The 20,625-nt window shown below is 40.0% G+C and overlaps 1 protein-coding gene across 1 annotated transcript in view; it reads left to right on the top strand.

Annotated features, from left to right (window-relative positions):
• Window positions 1-19,720, top strand: part of LOC106522723 (protein tweety homolog 3) — a 30,383-nt gene extending 10,663 nt beyond the window's left edge. The window contains exons 4-15 of the mRNA XM_014015858.1: window positions 7,367-7,478; window positions 7,559-7,779; window positions 8,456-8,551; window positions 8,696-8,768; window positions 8,900-8,975; window positions 9,625-9,680; window positions 9,833-9,925; window positions 11,195-11,287; window positions 11,369-11,505; window positions 13,538-13,711; window positions 15,206-15,281; window positions 18,063-19,720. Coding sequence (XP_013871312.1) covers window positions 7,367-7,478; window positions 7,559-7,779; window positions 8,456-8,551; window positions 8,696-8,768; window positions 8,900-8,975; window positions 9,625-9,680; window positions 9,833-9,925; window positions 11,195-11,287; window positions 11,369-11,505; window positions 13,538-13,711; window positions 15,206-15,281; window positions 18,063-18,197 — 1,342 coding nt within the window. The 3' untranslated portion in view covers window positions 18,198-19,720. The remainder of the gene's footprint in view (window positions 1-7,366; window positions 7,479-7,558; window positions 7,780-8,455; window positions 8,552-8,695; window positions 8,769-8,899; window positions 8,976-9,624; window positions 9,681-9,832; window positions 9,926-11,194; window positions 11,288-11,368; window positions 11,506-13,537; window positions 13,712-15,205; window positions 15,282-18,062) is intronic.
• Window positions 19,721-20,625: the final 905 nt, after the last annotated feature.

The raw sequence follows: 20,625 nt of genomic DNA, 5'->3' as shown, positions 1-20,625 counted from the left end.
AATCAGAACATTAAAAAAGATAAAAATAAGGGGTAGAAAAATATTTAAAAAGTAAGGTAAGATAAGATAAAAAAAATGTAAAAAAAACCAACAAAAAACAAAAAAACAACAACAATAGCAGCCATAACAGAGTGTCCGTATCAAAGTGTCAGGTGAACATTATTGAACATAACCATAGTGTTACCGAGTTAACCATGTGCGTTTGGAAGTCGTAACTGCTGTTGGATAGAAACTGCTTTGCTTAGCTTTACAAACATGTAGGATGTGACACTTTTGATCATAGGTTTGTCCTCTGCCCCGTCACCTAGACTCTTTGACATTCACCTAACAATGTTTGAAATATTTCTTCAGTATAACCTGAACTAGTTGGTCTAATTTACTCTGACACAGTTCTGTGCTCTGCTGTGCTAACAGGCCAGCTCTGTTTCTGTGCTTATTTATACACAGGGAAATGCTTGTAATTGCTGACAGCTGACTCTGAAATGATTTGTCATTTAGGTTTTTGTATATCATTTGTCAGTAATTATATCTCAGCACAGCAGAAGTAGTTTTAAGTGTGTTTAATTAGAGAGCTCAACATTCACCCTTCATAAATACACAGACCACTGAGGAGAAAGAAAACTCTTTCCAGAACATTCAAACTGCTGATGCACAGATGTGAGTCATGCAATGTTTTTTTATCTGTTAATCCAAAGTTTATTATTGCCTGCGAATATATATATATATATATATATATATATAGCTTGTGTATGTGTGAGTATGCCTGTAGTGTTAGCAAAATATCTCATGAACCAGTGGGAGGATTTATATCAGACACTCAGAAAGTCACTGACTGAACTACAGGGTGTATTTTCATGAAACACTCAGGAAGTAGACATTAGATGTACATTAAATCTACAACATTTTAACTATTTGAGTCAGTCCAATCCAAGATGCCCTCCACAGCTAATCAGCGTAAGTAAAAAAAAAACTGTGGTTATAATTTAGTCACATTACCATGCACTGTAGTTAAGAGTCACATTTCGCTGAATGTTTCCACAACTTGCAATATCTCAAAATAATGCATGAAACTGTTCAAAACATTTGCTAGGTTTGATCACATTAGAAGTGTTCCTTCACAGCACAGAATGATTTTAGTAATATTTTGCATTTCTTTAAGGAATGCTAGCCTTTAATTTTGGTCAGTAAGTAAAACTCTTTAAGATGTAAAATCCCTTTTTGAAAGTGTTCTGACCAAGATTCTCAGCACACCCCCCGCGAACCCCCCGCACTGAAATGGACGGGACAGAAGCAGAAGGTGGTTGTTAAAGAGACAGAGGCAAATTTCAAGGAGTTTATAAGAGGAAGTGATGAGAAGATAAGTTTATTTTGTATTTAAACATAAAACAGCATTTTAATAACAGCTAAAGGTGACATAGGCACTTTATTATGGCATAGTATTTAAATATATGCCTGAGAAACACATAATATTGGCCCTTTAAGTCTGAAGTATATTTGGTAAAGTGCCAGATGGTTCCACTCAGTTGTTTGTGTTTGTCTGACTCTGTGTGTGTGCACTCGGAGCTTCTTCACCCAAGCGAGCAAGCAGCAGAAAAGTGTGTGTTCTCACCCCAGATGCTGACCTGTGTGTGCCTCTGGACACACAAACACAGACCCTTTAACAGACACGCAAAGTTTTCCTCTTTCCGTTGCCTTAATCACTTTTCTACTTCTCTTCCATGTTCTCTCCCTCGCACTCCTCCGTCTCTTTCAGCACTCTGCCTTCATTTATTATTTTCCCTCAGTTGGTCCTTCGTCTTGGCCCAGAAAGGTTGCCATGGAGACAGCAGCAGATTTGATACAGAGAGGAGAAATGAATTATACAGTCATGGGAAGCCATCTGTGTGTGTCTGTGTGTGCATCTCTCCAGCCAAAAGGGTTTTTTTTTGTAGGTTTTTAATATTTTATGGTTCCTAATAATATTCCCACTAAATAGTTAATATGGATCAGAGCTTCGTTGCGTGGTTGTGTCGGTGCCTTCTTGCACGTGCACTCGAGTCTTTGTCCACAGTTTTAACATGACGTCATGTTTTATTTCTGATTCCGTGCTCACAACATGTGGACTTCCTTCATTTGTGTGAAGTATGTTCACATTGGATAAGGCAAAGTCTCACATCAGCTGGGAGGACTTGACCCACATTAAAAAGCAGTCAACAGACTTGATTAGTATTGATTTGTTTGAGTTAAAGGTTAAATAGCTCTTCGCTGAAGAATGGAATGAAATGAATAGACTTGAAGGCAAAACTTTAAAAGAGGATTTTAAATGAATTAACAAGGACTTTTTTGCTCTCACGTTCTGACATTTCATTGTCAAAACAATCTTTTTTATTTATAAAAAAAAGATAATCTCAATCAATACTGTCTGCAGTAAATAAGCTTTTAGATTATTGATTATTTAGATGGCTATGAATAAATTCCAATATTATTAACCTGATTTTTGTAAATGGAAATTTTGAAATAGTATTTTGTCATTAGATTACCAATTAAAGGTACAAAAACAAATTATTGGTGCAAATTTGTCGGTAATGATTAGCTGGTTCTCTTACATTGTAAAAGTGATCCTTTTTTTTACAGTAATCAATAGTTTGTGGTGATCTTTTGTCTGGACGAAAGATCAGTTTGTCTGCTCTGTAATAAAACATTGTTTAGTTGACTGCACTGCTGCACCCAGTGTTCACTACACACGGCTTTTATTCATTTAAATTGTTGTGGTTTCAGCTTGGAACACGTTATAAACCCATTTTTGACTGACAGCAACATTTTTGACAGCAAAGCGTTTTTAGTTTATGATGTCAGTTTATTTTAACTAAAAGAAACACAATCTAAAAATGAAATGTTGGATTTACTTAACCTTGTTATGTCAACTGGTTCTACTTAACTGAGTTGAGTAAATTCAAAGCAATATGYTCTTTGGTTAAAAAAAACTGGTATCTTGCTTTGAATTTACTCAACTCAGTTAAGTGGGACCAGTTGACATAACATGGTTAAGTAAATCCAACATCAAATTCTTTACAGTGCAGATGCAAAAATAAAACACAGCTCTACCTTTATTTTTTCCTTATGAGTTGGGATGCAGGCAGACAGGCAGGTTGTAGGGGTGTAAATCACCAGCTTTATCACGATACRATATTACATCGATATGTTGGATGACGATTCGATATTTCTCGATAACACAAAGTCTGTCATGATATGATTTTGACTCAGTTCGATTCACATGTCTGCGATTGATGTAATGCAATATCATATGCCCATCTAACACAATGACTGTGTTAGATGGGCATATGATATCAATTCACATCGAGTATATGATGATGATCTAGATCGATATTTTCATTTTGCCTCGTTATAACTGAATCATGAACCATTCAAATCGATATATCGATATAGATCGATGTATCGTTACACCCCTACCAGGCAGGTGTAGGTAAAACACTTTTCTTTCTTAAAGAAAACAAACAAAAAAAAACATGGTGCTTCAATTAGAATGTCCCACGAATTAAATAAAAATATCTGAAGCAGAGCGTGGTGGCACAGTAAAATCAGAGAGACCACATTGACTAAGGAAGGAAAACAAAAAGTTGGGAACATAAATATACATAATACTTTATTGTGAAAATCAGAACAAAAGGAAAATACAAAACCACCTGAAAACCTTTGGATTATGATAGAAGCAATGGGCCTCATGCAAGAACATGTTCSTATTTTTATCCTAAATTTCTCYTACTTTTGTTCGTACAAAGGGTTCGTACGAACATGTCACGTCAGATTCAACAAACTCTTCTATCTTCAGGAAACGTGCGTAAATGAGCTGCGTAAATTCCCACCTGTTCTATCCAGCTGCTCGTGCACGCGAGAGGAGATTAGCATAATTACCACCCCAAATACACCATATAAGGCTATGATTCCTGCCTCAGATATCAGGAAGTGTCCATTCATAAAAATGGCAGCGAAAACTTAAAAGAAAAACTTTACGAGTTCAGAGATTGAAGTCCGTCTGTCAGAGATCCAGAAAAGAAAATCTGTCATTTTTAGCAGGTCAGCTGTGGGATAAAAAGAGCTGCTAAAAGTATAAACAACTGTGTTAAATCATTTTCATTTATTCAGAAGCCGCAGCGCAGCGCTGCGCACCGTAACCCCCCCGCGCGCGCGCTGCGGTGGTCTCAGATGCGGGTTTGAAATAAGCATTTTAAAATGTTTTCAAAATAAGTCTGGCACTTTGGAGAAAATCCAGGACTTGATCATATATCCCCTCTGGTCTGGGAACGTCTTGAGTCCCCCAGGACGAGCTGGAAAGTGTCGCTGGTGAGAGCGGGGTCTCTCTGCTGCTGCCCCTGAGACCTGATCCCAGATAAGCGGTGGAAAACGGACTAACGGACAATTTATATTGTTAGTCTAAATTATTACATTTAAAATTATAACTCTAATTCAAGCAAAATAGCCAATTGTCAACATAATTATGGAGTGTGATTTATTTTCAACTCAAAATATCTTCAAACTAACGAAATATAAAGTTATTAGTGAAGAAAACCCGTCTGGATAAAAGCAGACTGACTGCTCGTAAAATAAACGACAGGTCTGGACCACTCGTGAATTTTGTTCGTATCTGAAAAAAATCGTAGAATACGAAAACATTGGTGAATGCCACAAATTCTCCTAAATCACTCGTACGCACAATTTAAGAACAAATCTGTGCGTATGAACGGTTCTTGCATGAGGCCCAATGTTCTCGCAGTCCCTCAAAAACACCTGGCTCAGCAATTTGTGATTTTTCCCCCCTTAAAACTAAGCAGACTAGCATTTGCTAGCTCCGCTCATTTATTGCCTAGTTTATGGATTCAATATTGGTCGTGTATCCTAAGCTGTTTCAGCTATTAAAGGTCCTCAGATAAGGTGAGCAGGTATTAAAGATAAGATTCATGGTAGGAGAAATGGATTAGGATGGAAAAGGCTTGCTGAAAGGACATAACAGGAAAATGATTTAATGTTTAAGTGAGATTATGTGGAGGATGCATGTGAGGTGGTGGGAGGCAGGGGTAGATATAGAAATAAACATGATGTATATCAACATAGAAAGCACATCATAGGGTATGTCTTGTGTGCATCGTAAAACTCCTACATACAGACTCGTGCATACACCGTGAAGACAGATGTAACACGGCTCTTACAGATCTAATGAGCTAGAATGAATTGACTTAACAATGACCATAAATTTCTCCCTACAAATCCTGTAGCGCATGTAGACAGCAGCAGCAGTACAGGGTGTACAGTACACACATGCATACTCAAAGCACACAAAGGGATGGTGGGGAGGGATCACAAGCTTCACAGTGCTGGAGACAGTAAAAGTATAATAGGGAGGGGGTGTGTGGAGGTGGGGAAAAAGATTAGATAAGACTAAACTGAATGGTAACAATGATTTCTGTGGAGTTTATAGGGTTCAATGCAATGCTAACATAATTAGGGAGTACATAGATTTGGGAGAAAGGGCATTTGTGTGAGGACCCCCTAATATTGTAGCATGCACTGAGTGTGAATGTGAGCACAGTGCTGCAGAGGAATCACATTATTTGCAGTCTGGTGACCCAGTTATTGTGCAGACTTTGTGTGTGAATTATTCCTGGTAGCCTTGCGTTTGCCTGCGGCTATAGGATGACACCAAAGCACAAATCGGAGACCTCAGTTCTGCCCATTGCTGGTTACCTGATGAACTGCACCTAACAGTTTCACTATCAGTGCTTTGGTTTATTGTGTGTGTGTGTGTGTGTGCTGGTTAGGGCTGCACAATATTTGAAAAACTGACATTGTGATTTTTTTCTAACCCTGTGATTTATTTTGTGTACATACTGTATGAAAAAATAATGGAATTGAATAACAYTTTAAGTTATGTTGCCATCTTGTTGACAATAAACCTGCCCTGATCTTACCTCTTTTTGTGCATGTTACAAAAATGTTTTTGTCTGTATTTGAGAGTTATTCTTGTTCTTTATTAGTTGGTATTATTGGGACCTGAGAACATGTTTCCTTCTGTCATGCACAAAAGTGAATTGCGTTAACATGTTGTCTTTTTGTTGAGCTTAGTTTCTGTTTCCATCATGCTAAATATATTAGCATTCATGCTAAACCRTATTTTACCTCTTTTCCTCCTTGTTTTTGTCAAGAACGTCATTGTCCTCATCCACAGCTTGAGAATTCATGGTCAACAGTTGTCCGAAAGACGCTGCCATAGTTGTCCCAGAAGTTCTACATCAAAATGAAAGTTGTCTTTGTTGATACGAAGCGGCTCACTTTTGCCAGCAGAAGCAACCCGTTAAAATTAAAGCCGTAACACACAACCATTTTGTGCAATGACTTGTGGTAACACGACGGTGCTTAGCATTGATGCCTCACAGCAAGAAGTTCCTAGATTCGATCCCCTTTTCAGACCTGGGGTCTTTCTGTGCAGAGTTAGCATGTTCTCCTCGTGCTTACGTGGATTTTTCTGGGTACTCCAGTTTTCCCCACAGACTAAAAATGTACAATAGGCCAGTATAGGTATACTGTATTTGAGAAACTACAAATGAAAATATAGCATTTTTAAGCTTTTGCAACCAGAAGCTGCTCTTCATATTAGTGACAAACAATGATAAAAACAGCTTTTTGACAAGTTTAAAATTCCTTTAAAATACATTCAAAATGTTTAAAAATAAACTACAAAAATTAATTTAAAGTGCAAGTTAAAATATATTTGTATCTGCAACTGTATTTGACAATGTTTTGAACTTTAAAAATATTGCATGGTTAAAAACAGAAGCTGCACTTCATATTAGTGACAAACTTTGGTGTTTTTTGATGAGTTACTTTCATTTTTGCTTTTACTTTTCATTTAAAATAGGTTTCCATTCTCGGCAGGTTTTTAAGGTTCTACTTCTACATATTAAAAAAGTTGTAAAACAACTGAGTGGCACACTACTGCTACTAGTGGTGAGAAAGGATATTGCAACTTATTCAAAATCAATGCGTTCCCGTGGCCCTCTGAGGCCCGAAGTTAAAAACTGTTGTTCTTTTGAGGCCCTCAAGGTGGCGCTCGGCTGCGACCTATGGGTTAAGAGTCTCTGCAATAGGCTGTCTTCTGGTCCAGGCCTTCCAAAAAAAAAGAGATCTGCGATCTGAATGGGATTTGCCTGGTTAACTAAAGGTCAATAGTTTACATGTTGATTTAATTTGCCTCCTACATCGCAACACCTGCAAAGGGACTATTGTGCACATTTACATTGCGACGACGATGCTCAAACAATATCGCCAAACTGTCGGCACCCCGATATGATGCTTCCTGTTTTCTCTCCCCCAGCGCTGGCATTGCTGTAGGATTCTACGGAAACGGGGAGTCGAGTGATGGAGCCAGTCGACTGGCGTACTCCCTCCGTCATGCCAACCGCACTGTATCTGGGGTGGAGAAGCTGGTGAGTTGTCAGCTAGACTGYCTAACATTTGGCCTTAATGATAAACTCTAGAAGACACTTTTTTCCATTTTTGTCTCCAGGTGTCGGACAACGCCCAGGCCTTAAACCAGACGGTGGAGGAAAACTTGGTCCAGCTAGAGACAACGTTCCAGGATCAGACAGACTTTGTGGCCATTGTCCAGAAGCTGCAGGGACAGCTAGATGAGCTGGTGAGGCTGATGGTTGATGTTCCCTTCTGGTCCAACACTGACATCTCCCTGGAGGACTTGGCTCAAAAAACGGAGGCATTTGACTTTTACAGGTGTGTAGAAGCAACAGTTAGAAAAAGTATTTCATGGACATTTTGAATATTTTGACATTTTACTTGTGGATAACACATATAAGCATAAATCGCTGTTTTGGAATAGTGAGCAGCATGTTAAAGCCACTCACCACATCCTGCAGTGGCAATAACATTGAAAAATAACAAAAATTAAAAAGARATAGAAATCTGATTGTTACCTTGACAGATGGAAGCTGTGGTCTATATTTAGTAATAATCAGCCTTATTCCAGTTGGTTCGGATGTTATCAGTCCATTAAAAGGATTTTATTAGCGGTTATCAGTCCCATAGAATGGCTTCAGACTGTCCCGACTAGACTGGCTTCATACTGTCGTGACAGTGCCCCCTAGTGGGTTACCAGTGCCATATACGTTGGAAGGCAACAATCTGCAACCGCTGGATTCTGGTCTACTTTATTGTAGCCCATGTCATTTTCTCTAAAATTAACCTTAGTGGCTTTATGCCTCATATTAATAACTGACAGTCTGAAGCCATTCTATGGGACTGACAACGTCTAATAACGTCCATTTAATGGATGATAACATCCGAAACGGGTGCTTATTCTTAAACTACTTCTGATGGATATTGAAATTATTTTTATCCTATTTTTTGTCTCTATTTCTATGCAAAACTCTTATCATTTGTGTATTTATAGATGGTTGGGATATCTTGGCTTGCTGCTGTTTGATGTTCTCATTTGTCTCCTGGTGCTCTTTGGTCTCATACGAAACTCTCGAGGCACTCTGATTGGGTAGGTTCTGCTGCATCATACCTCAAAATCTGCTCCCATTGGACAGATGAATCCCTGATTAAACTCTAGAACTGGATGTGCTAAATCTGCAGCGTGCATGTCACACGAGCTGAACCTTGACTTTTAAAAGCTTTTTTTTTTCAGCGTGTGTCTGCTCGGGGTTCTGACTCTGATAATCAGCTGGGGTTCTCTGGGCCTGGAACTGGCTGTTGCTGCCGTAAGTGTAACCATGGCAACACCGCCGAGCTCTCTGGCTCTGCGGTGATGTAATCTCTACCCGGTGGCGGAGCGTCTGTGCGCGTGCGCCGAGCGTAACCAAATGTCTCGTGTATGCTCCTCCTCTTACAGTCTGCCAGTGACTTCTGTGTTTCCCCGAATACCTACATCACCAGTGTAACCAAAGAAAACGCCGTCATCAACCAAGGTCTGCAGACAAAACACAAACACAGCACACAGTAGATTTAACTAAATCAACTATAAACACCCTTTTATGATTATGGGTGAAATTAGTTCCTCATATGAACATGTTTGGTTGAAGTAAAGACGTGCAGACTGGACTCCAGGGACTCTGACAGTTAAATCTCCACCAGCAGTCTTGGTTCTATTTTTAGGAACGAGTGTGTGTTCTTTTTTGTTTGTGCACAAGTGTGCTTATATCCAGTGGGATTGTGTTTGATTGACATCCGGGTATCTGAAAGCTCTTCGCGTCTCTCTGCTGGCTGCAATGCATCAGCAGCTCTGCACTCCCAGCTCGCCTTTCCTCCTGCTCGTCTCACTGGTGTTACATAAAGAATTCTCACATTTTTTTGTGTGTACCGTTCTGAACTGATTTGTTGTCTCTATCCCCCCCCCCCTTTTACATTACACTTTCTCTCTCCTCTGCTAGATTCATATTCCTCTTTTCACTAATAATTCCTGCTTATTATCKTGTATTTGCAGAGTACAGATGTTGCACTCGTAGCATTTTGTCTGAGTAAAACTGCAAATATTTTATGGCTTAAAAAAATTGTGCAAATGCATTTTCCACTGGTATCTAACATTATATTGATACTTATGTACTGATGCATTGCCAGATATCCTGCAGTATTACCTGAAGTGCAGCTCTGGACAAGCTAATCCCTTCCAGCAGGTAATTATGTTGTTCCCGATTGTTTTTATTGAGTTGTATTGTGGCTCTTTTCTGAGATCTTCTTTTTCTAGGATTTGGAAGAATAAYGCATTAAAACAAATTCTAACAAATAATTTATGTTTGTGAGCTTCTTTTGCATCTTTGTTTTGTAGAGGCTGTCAGGGAGTCACAAAGCATTGGTGGAGATGCAGGATGATGTGGCAGAGCTACTGAGATCAGCAACACGTGATTATGCCAGTGCCAAGGTGTGTGTGTGTGTGTGTGGTTGGCAGCATAATAACAGTAGAACTGGGCAATGTTGCCGTTATACATAGTAGAGTTGTTTTCATATTCTCAAAGTCAAACAGCGGGGTACTTTGTCACGTAATCGTGTTGTAGACGGAGGCTGACATATTGGTTTGGGGGAAAATAGGAGGAGTTCCTCTGGGTGGAAAATAGGAAAAATGGTGAAAAAGTGCTGTAAAAACACTCCGAAAAAAAAAAAATTCTGACAGCAAGAGCGAGGGGAGAGAAATAAGACACGTGTGGTGTCGTTCTGCCTCTGCAGACCTCTGCTCTTCTCCTTGTTTAAAAAGAACTGCCTCATCGTTTTGATTCAAAAGACACTAAAGCTGGCTAAACTGAAGAGTAAATGCTCTAAAACTACACCCTAACTATAAAACCCAAACATGTTAAATGTCATAGATCTAATAACTCAGTCCTGCTCTCATCGGCTCTCCATCGCCTTTGATCTCCATTCAAATTTAATGTCTTTTTATTTTCTTCTTCCTGTTGATTTTTTACTGCTCGTCAGATATCTTTGGGCCTTGGTCAGAAAAGAGGTCTGGGGGTGGGGGTGGGGGTCGATAGCAGTGTCTTTTTTTCCACAAGATTACCGTGTTTCCTGCTCCCTTCAGCTGCAACGTGTATCAAAAAGAACAATCAGAAAAAAAACCAAACATAACTTATATTTTACTCTCACTCAGGAATAAAGTGTGCAGTAACTAAGTTAATTTATAAGAAAATCATTTTGTGTTGTTTTGCTGCATTTATAAGCAACAGTTTGCTGTAGCAGGGTATGAGTATTATTTACAGAACAAATATAATAAGACGTTTTTATGTCAATAGTTAGCTGCAGCACTGACTGAGCAACGATAAACGGCAGCTTCAGCGCCTCCATGTTAATTATTCCACCCACTTTTGAACAACGTTACCGCCTACTTTKCACGGATGCTGCCGCCCGCAGAGCGTGGGCACAGTTGCAGTGGCAAATCACCTACACCCGAGCAGAACCGATCCAAGTGGAGCCGCACTTAGCAGTGGAAAAAAGCCTGATGCAAAGTCAGATTCACTTTTGATAGATACAGCTTTTGCATAACAACTGGAGGTAGCATTGAACTGGGCTGTGTGCATGGAAAATAATACCCTCCTTTAAAATGGCCACTCACGTATTCATCTTTTGTGTGTACATGTTGGTAAAAGAGGATATCTTTTAAATTTGAGCGCATGTTGAATGTGTGTTTGTGTGTGCGCAGGAAAGTCTCGAACAGATCCAGTCCGTGCTGAACTCTACCGAGGTCGGTCTGCACCAGCTGACTGCTCTCGTGGATTGTCGCAGCCTACACATGGTGAGTCACTTTGTGTTTTCTTTAACGGTTTAATCATCATTGAAAGTCCAAGCTGATGTCTCTCCTCTCCTCGTTTGGAAGGACTACGTCCAAGCGTTGACCGGGCTGTGTTATGATGGGGTGGAGGGTCTCATCTACCTGGTTCTCTTCTCCTTCGTCACGGCTCTGATGTTCTCCTCCATCGTGTGCAGCGTGCCACATACTTGGCCGAGGAAGAGGTATCACGCACGCACAGCCGCGTTTTTTTTTCGTCACGCACGTTTTCCTTTGCATAGCGTGGCTCAGCTCAGTTACCAAACAGGAGGCCTGTGTTTACTGYGTGAGTCTGGGTTTATAAACTGAGAGGAAAAACTCGTGCTTGGTGGTAATATTGCTATCCTCAGAGCTGGTAACACACTCTGCACAGCAACCAATCTGCACACACTCTGGAAAGGTTTATGTCCTGTTTCTGTCAGCGTCACAAAGTGTCCAGTGATAAGCAGCTGATCCCACCCACGTTGAGGGGATTCTAGCTACACTGGGAAGCTAAGCAGAGAAATGTTGAGTTGAGTCATATGATGCAATGGAAAACCCTTGTATTGGCAAGACAGTACCCTTTTAAACACCTAAATCCATGTGTTATTAACTTGTGCACTAATGACTGGCATGTTACTAACTTCTTATCGTCTAAGTGAATCAAAAAACTGGATTGAAAGACAGCAGAAAGATTCATAATGAAATCCACCTGGTGCCCATGCATGTCATTGGTTTAGGTGCATTTTCTTCCCAAACTGTTGTATTTCTTTGTACGTCTTCCCGCCTGTCTTTGCATCTCTGCAGTTTTCTCTTGTTTATTTCACTGTCTGCCTTTAGCTCCGCCAGTTTGGCCGATGGTTTGTTTCTTTGTTTGTACACATCTCTGATTTGCTTTTCTCCCCTGTGGACTTGGAGCACCAGCGTCGTGTTGGACAATATGTCACCACGCATTTTTTTTTCTTTAAATTCTGTGCCCCATTTCCTCCTTCTGTTCCTTCCCTGCCTTCTCTCTCCCTGTCCTGATTTGGAAATGTTTTGGGCTTCAGCAAATGATTGTGGAAACTGAGAAAACTGAACGACCCCCGTGGTCAGATAATCAGCCCATTACAACGACTAAACTCAGTAATAAAATCGATGGGTTTTACTCTGATAAGATATTAGAATAATACAACACAGCTGCACCTGTGGTGTTTGGATCACAGGCAGAACAAGTTTATGGCCCAGCAGGTATTAAATAGTGAATTGTTCTGTCTCTGATTAATCATTCACTTTGATGGATTTTTTTAAGCAGACTCCTACAGAGCTTGAATGGTACAGCTAAGCTTAATTTTCACTGAAAGAGCCAAACATCTCCCTCTGGTGGTAGGACAGAGTAGAAACATCTCCTCCTCCTCACTGTCTCTGTAAACTCAAATATAGTAAAAACATTTTCACTCTGATGTGGTTTTATTGCTGATATTGAAGCAACAATAAAAAAAAATTTAAAATTAAAAAAACAGCAAGGAAAGGTGTTTTTGAAAATGTTGACAAATCTACATAGTATTTTGTGAATGATCCAGTCCCTTTCTGTAGCCAGAGATCCAACTTCCAAATCAGCACTAGTCTTTTTTTTAATGCCATTCTGTTACATCGCTGGCCGTTTTACATTTTTGACCATTTTATGTCAGAAAAATGGTTTCAGCCATTTTTTTCAGTTTTGCCTGATTTTTTTTAATTTTACTGTTTATTTGTTTATTTTTGCCTTATTTTTCATAGAGCACACCAAAGCGCACAAATTATATCGGTAAAAATTCTTACTAAATTTTGATTTTGGTTGGACATTTCATCATAGTCGGTAAAACCAGGAGCCAAACCACTCTGTTAATAAAGGATGACGTTGCGAAGGAAATTACTGCATGGTTGTCTTCCAGTTTGATCTTAACGAACATCACATAGAAATACATTGAATTTCCTGAGTCCAGCCTGGACTCCTTGGYATTTGTAGTGGATGTGTTTCGTAGGTGAATGCCGCCAATGATTCGTTTCTTCGTGTTCAGCTCCTTTGGGGCTTGAGTCATGGCTTCACACAGTCTTGTGTATCCGGGGAGCTCCTTCCCTCTCCTAACCTCCTCTTCAACCACTTGTTTACACTCTGTTGTCTCTCTCGGATCTCCCTCCCCTCTACCTTCCCCACCCTCCTCCCTCTTATCCATCATGCCCTCTCATGCCCCCCACTCTTAACCTGACCAATCAAAGGACGGATGAGGAGGATGGAGAAGACGAGTCGGGCGCATCACGTGGCGGTGTGCACGATAACCTGTACCGCGTTCACATGCCCAGTCTCTACAGCTGTGGCTCCAGCTACGGTAGCGAAGCTAGCCTGCCCGCTACAGCCCACACTGTCAGCAATGCCCCCGTCACTGAATACATGTGAGTTAGCACCCACCGCTGGCTAGAGGCTGGCAGAATCTCTGTGCCACATGTAGCTAATGCTTACCCCCTGTATCCCAAGCTAGAGGCATAATTTGATTCACTTCTTGTGATATAATACTATAAGAATAGTTATTTTATTGTTAATAGCTCCCATGTCGAATGTGATTTGTCTTTCAGTAATATTTGTCACACAAAAAAAAACCTTAGTTCAAATTTTCCTTAGCTGTTTCTTGTGGTAGCAAGCCTGCCCATTTATTCTCACAATATTTCCATAAAGTTGTTAAGAACACCAAAAAAAGTGATTTGATTTTCCAATCATAAAAAGAATCGTAATTTCACCTTGCATGCAACGTGTTGTTGCCATGGGTCAGAATTAGTACACAAAAAGTAGAGAAACAAATAAGCACAGAAGTCTCAGCTTGTATCGCTCTTTTAGCTAATCTATTGTTTTCTGCAGAGCTTTGAATCAGGAAATAGGCCATACATAGTTGCTGAAATTCAAAAGATTATGATTTCTCTTTGATGGACCACATTAGTCATATCAAATGACTTTCAGGTTTAAGGTGATTAAAATAATTGACTGATTGTTTGGTGATAATATATCCAAAGTATTGTGGAGGAAATTAGCCAAATTATAGTTCTGTTTTATACCAGAATATTATAAAAACTAGACTGAAAYTTGTCCTATATCCTAAATACTGTACTATTTTACTTATTTTTTTTAGTGTTCAGCACAACGTTTTGTTTTTTTAAGAAATTGTTTTTAATAGTTCCTGAATTTGGTTGTCCTGTAATGATAATTAGACATTATAGGTGAAAGAACCAAAAATTGAGCAGTGATGAACATTGATTATTATTATTTGTTAGTTTAAAAAAGTTGTGGAAATATGTTTGAATAACTCAACAATTTAGAAACAATTGAGTTGAAAATTCTTGTAATTGTTCAGTTTCTTCTTTCGTTAATTTGACAACTCATATTTTCTTTTTATTTTGCATTTCCCCAACATATACAACATCAGTCTGAGTTTCTAGGATTGATCAAACAAACTAAAATAGTAATATAAACAAAAGTAAGTGGGGCTTTTTTGGCTTCTAATTAACTTAGCAAAAAATGTTTTGGACCTTACCTAAAATGTATTTTTTATTTTTTTCAAATTTACACCACATTAGTGCAGTGATTGCAATGTTATCCTAACAATTACCAACATATTTTGAACACTTCATGTGCCCAAGACCAGTTTTATTTGGCTCTTCTCTCATAGTCCATTGAAACCTTGTAAGAATTTTATTTATTTATATTTTACACTATTCAAAAATAACATCTTGTTAGGATATCAAGCTCAAGTTCTTTTTAATTCTAACTCTAATACTGAGGTTTATATAACAAAAGGCATTTGTCAGAGACTTCATGAGCAGTTCAGATATCAGCAGCAGATCAGGAGCTCAGTGGCAGGGTGACCACATGCAGTAACCTCTTATTTTACAATGCAGGAGCCAGAACGCAAACTTTCAGAACCCTCGGTGTGAGAACACCCCCCTGATTGGCAGGGAGTCCCCTCCACCCTCTGTAAGTGCACACTTTTTAGATCACACTCTCCCGCCTGCTGTCTTCCAATGCCCACAGCACAGCTGGGAAAATTTTAAACCACAGAGATTACGTTTCGTTGCTTTACCTGTAATGATGGTGTGAGTTATGTACCATCTGATCTCTGATGTTTCATGGCATGCTGTGTGTGGATATTGGAAGGTATTGCTCTTTCCCTACACCACTGCAAGTGTCATTTGTGCTCAAACTAGACCGTGACCATGGATCGCCCTCACAAAGGTCATTTTGGCAGCCAGGGAAGACGTGAAGCTTAAAAAGAACCCTGTTGTTGGTATCATTTGCACTTGCACCAAAGGAGGGAGTTTATTGATTAGATATGTTCATAATGTGTCATATGAAGCACAAAGTTAGCCTCTATTTCTGATGTAGTGAGTCCGGTTAGTTTCAATATGGCTGTAAGTGATATGTGAGGAGAATATACTGACCACGTGCCTTTTTTTTAACACTTTTTGTTAAATCCAAGTACTGTCTGTTGTGTTTTGGACTCTGAACTGCTGGGCCTGTAGTAGTGAAAGTTTTCTATCAACAAAAATCAGCTGAACAAATTGTCCATAACAATGCTATGGACTGAGAACAACTGAACAAATCTGTTATTATGACTATTTAACATGTTTTAAATATGTTCTTTGCTCTGTGTCGCCTGACTGAAACACTGCTGTCGAGCTCAGTGATGTTTTTGACAATTCTTCTGTCCAAACAAATACAAGCCCAAACCTCTAAAGGTCCTGCCTCCCCTCCCCCCTGTTCCCACACTGTGTCTATGTGTGCATCTTCTAGTCAAGGTGTATGTGTCAGCTGTTTCTGTGCCTCGTCACCTCCATTTCCATCTCCATCTTCGACTGCTTATGCATAGTCGGGTCGCGGAGGCAACAAGTCCAGGAGAGAAACTCTGACATCCCGCTCTTATTTGACACATTCCAGCTCATCCTAGGGGACCACAAGGCTTTCCCAGGCCAAAGATGACAGCCCCTGGGTTTTTCCCAGGGGCGTCCTACCAGTGGGACGTGCCCAGAACACCTCTAAAGGGAGGTGCTCATTCTTGTTCTTTCAGTCATGATCCAAACCTCATGACCATAGGTTAGTGTTGGAACGTAAATCAAGAGCTTTCCCTTTCGACTCAGCTCTTTCTTCACCCTAACTAACCAGGCAACACCCTCATCACTGAGGATGAGAACCCAATCCGTCGAGCCATCTCCCTCTCTATCCTAAATATTGCCTCCTTTCCTTGAGGCATAGACTCCCTCCAACCCAGAGGTGGCATTCCACCCTTTCCAGTCAAGATTCATGGCCTCAGAGTCAGCCACTTCACACTCTGCAGTGAATCACCCCAGTCCTTGCTGAAGGTCTTGGCCCGAAGACGCCAACAGAACCACATCATCTGCATTAAGCAGAGATGAGACCCTTGAGATCCTATCCATGAACACCACAAACAAGATCAGAGACAAGAAGGGACAACTCTGGCAGAGTCCATCCCACACAGAGAATGAACTCAACTTTGTGCCAAGAATGTGGACACAGCTCCTGCTTTGGTTATACAGGGCTGGATTGCTCTTAATATCCACCCAGACACCCCATACTCCTGTAGCAACCCTCTCTGAATACCTTTAGGAGGAGTCATAAACCTCCAGGTCCACAGAACAATTCTTGGCTAGAGAGCAAAGGTGAAGATCCTGTCCATTGTTCCACAACCAGGATGGAAGCCACTATGCTCCTCCTGAATCTAAGGTCCCACAGTCAGTCGGAGCCTTCCTTCCAACACACTGGAGTAAACTTTTTCAAGGAGGGCAAGAAGTGTGACCCCACGACAGATCGAACACACTTTCCAGTCCCCCTTTTTAAAAATGGGAACTACCACCCCGGTCTACCACCATGACAGCCCCATAACATCCAGAGCCATCAGCATCTTTGGGCAAATACAGCTTTGGTTGAAAATTCTGCCCTTGTCTTCCCTCGAGTGTCCAAGGCATAGGGCCACAGGTCAGATGACACGATTAAAAAAAAATCAATCATCATCAATACTGTATCATCAAACCTTGGCCTATGCTGGCCTGGTACCAAGTACAGGTATGGACCACCCTATGTTTGAATGTGGTGTTCCTTATGGATAACCCATGCCTAGCACAGAAGTCCAATATGTGAACAATCTGTTCTGACCCTCCCTCAAGGCCTGTTTGTCATGGGAGACCCTACCTACTTCGTCACTTTTCACCTCTAAACAGCCTCAGTAGCATTAATCTCCTGCCTACACTGTTAAACCTTTGCAGCTGGAAATAAAGTTAACCATTTTTTAGACAGGAGGCTGTTGACTGGTTCGCCTTCAGTGCACTGCTGACCTTCTGTTGTCTACAGTGATGTGAAAAGCACAAACCTTCTACTGTAACTACTAAGGTGCTCAACACAAGACCACTAACTCATACAAGGCTAACCTACTACTGCATCAGAAAATAGAGCACTAACTAAACCCAAATCACATCTGCCAATTTAACAACATCATGTAGATCTAATCAGACCTAATCAATAATGAATGACTGTTGGAATCAAACCCTGGCTGTCCAAATGACTGGTCACATGATCTCTCTTTTCTGTTTATCTCTCTATCTGTCTTTTTCCATCATGGTTTTCCTGTCTTCTTTTTGTCCTTTCTTGGTATTTCTGTCTCTTCCTCTTCACTACTCATTGTTTTCCTTTCTTGTGCTCCCTCTCTTCTTCTGTGCCCCCCCCCCCCTCTCTCTCTCTTTTTAGTACACCTCCAGTATGAGAGCAAAGTACCTGGCCACCAACCGACCGGACCAGAATCGCCGCTCTGTTCCTAATGACCAATTGGATCCTGCCAGCCGACCTCACCCCGCCGCCCGACCACAGTCCTCGGTCCAYTAGAGACCACTTCAATTCGGCACTGCCCCAATCCTGTTCTCGCAGCCAAAAGCCAGACTCGACTCAGCGCTCATGCCAGAGCTCAACTAAGTGCATTTAGGAGCCCACTTCGTACAAGCCTGATTTATTTCACCAACATTTCTTCAGAAACAGCACATCAAGTCGGAACTCTTCAATCAATGCAAATGACTGCGTTTAGAAAATTAACTGACTAATCTCCTACTGTTATCTTAAAAAAGGAAAATCATCCTTGAAGGTCACTATTTCTTCTCCTCTTCGTTTAAAATCTTCACTCAGCTGTTCATTCCAGTACCACTGATGGATCAGCTCATGTACCCACAATGCACAGCAACGTGAAAGCCTCTACACAATTTCTCCTTCTGTTTGTCAGATATTTCCTTCTCCTCTTGGACTTGTACGMTGACTTTCTGGTCCTTCGCACCACTCGACTCCCAGTCACCTTTACATTCAGACCACAAACAGGAAAGCACATGCTCACATACGCACATACCCCCACACACGCACACACACACACACACACACCTGCTGTACAGACCTGTAAATAGTCAACATGCGCTTTATTCTGATCTCATTAAAAAAAAAAAACAGACTGTTGAATCTTTACTGGTTATGTGATGTGCTGCGTGTTTAATATAAAAATTCTTCGGCGTTTCTCTTGTACGAACACACAGACACAAACTGGCGAGCGAACAAACTGAACRCACATGCTTACAAATAATAAACCGGAGAACCAGAGAGCCATGTTTAGATAGGAACTGAACTGTGCCACCACATTCACATTTCCACTAAGACTTGAATTGCGTTATTAAAGAAAAGACTGTGTCCACATCTCTTTTCATACTTGTTTACATGCACACATACAGTACACACATTTATMAATATGAGCCAGGAATCGAGTTGTGAAACAACTGCTTGTATCTGAAAAAGGAAGTCAGAGACCACTGACGTCAGAAGGCTCCTCATGTGCCAAAAAACTGGAAAATAAGAAGGATGCCTGATTCTGTCTTCATCTTCTACTGCCTCTGGATGACTGGAGAAAAGGGGAAAAAAGAGCTCAGAAGGAGTATTTCCCCTGTGACTGTCACTGACGAGGGAACAGGAAGAGACACTTGAAAMGGGAAGCAATGGACACATTAATTGCGACTTAACATTTGTAAGGTGCTATGTAAAAGTGTCAAGACCTTGGAAGAAGGTCAAGACTGAGAGGGAAAGAAACATTAATGTTCTTTTTTTTTATTATTATTTTTTATCTAGGATTTTGAGAAGGAACACAGAAAGCAGCAAAAATAAGTCAAATTTCCTTTACACCTGAAAGGAAAGTGTCGTAACCTGAAAAAACAATGTTTAATAGAAGTCACAAATACATTGGGTATAGTTTTTTTTTTTTTCTACTTAAAGGGGTAATTAAGATATTTTGAAGTGTTTTTGGAAAGGCTATGAACAAATAATATATTACCTGTTTTAGATGGATCCTTGAACAGCTTCAGATTGTAGAAAGTGTGTAATTGTTACAAGACTGATGAGCTAATGGCTTTGCAAGACCAAGGCAAAAGTGGATTGCTGTCATCTTAAAACACCACCATTCTCAAAAATTTTAAATTGTTTCAGGAAAATCTAATTTTTTATAAACTTTAGAAATGCATTAAATGCAGAGTAATTTGGCTTGCTTGCAGGAAGTTTCACAAGCTACACTGGAAGTGTTACAGCTAGTTGCTTAACCAAAATAATTTAAATAAATTACTATGTAATTCGAATTTGAGAATTATGTAAATGCTTGTAGAACAGACTTCACATGAATCAGATTTAAAAAAAAATACAGTTGTTTTAGTCAGCAGCAGTCTGCTTTGTTCATGGTCGGATACACTGTAAAAACTGTCCACCTAACCAAGTTTTAAATCTTATATCCAGCCAAAAAGTCTTTTTGATCTTGTTTTGAGACTGATTTACTAAACAAGAACTGATTGTGTAAGAACAATAATCTTGTTTTCAGAATGTGTAGGATTATTTGTCTTGTTAGTCTGGATATTTGACTCAAGTCAAAATTTTCTGCCAATGGAGTAAGAAAAATTTACTTGGTAAGATTCTTGAAATTAAAAAAATTGAGTCAAATCAATTATTTGAAATGACCAACAAAGCATCAAACTGAAAACTGAGGTTTTGTGGGTTAGTTGAGCCAAAGGCAGTAGGTGGGTTATCTTATTTCTCCAAGCTGAGGTCTCTTGTATCTACCTATAATAAGTAAGGTATTCGTTGTTTATAACCATTCCACAGAACCCCAAATTCAAAAGATCTGAACAATCTCTTTAAGTACTTAAGATACAATACAAGCTGTTGTATTCAATTCCTTACTCCATATTGTTGTGTCTTCTCTTGAAGATTTTATTTTGCTAACCGGTTTCCATTTAAAGAG

Source organism: Austrofundulus limnaeus, unplaced genomic scaffold (assembly GCF_001266775.1).
Source record: "Austrofundulus limnaeus strain Quisiro unplaced genomic scaffold, Austrofundulus_limnaeus-1.0 Scaffold135, whole genome shotgun sequence".
Classification (NCBI taxonomy): domain Eukaryota; kingdom Metazoa; phylum Chordata; class Actinopteri; order Cyprinodontiformes; family Rivulidae; genus Austrofundulus; species Austrofundulus limnaeus.
This window is presented reverse-complemented; position numbering and strand designations above follow the sequence as displayed.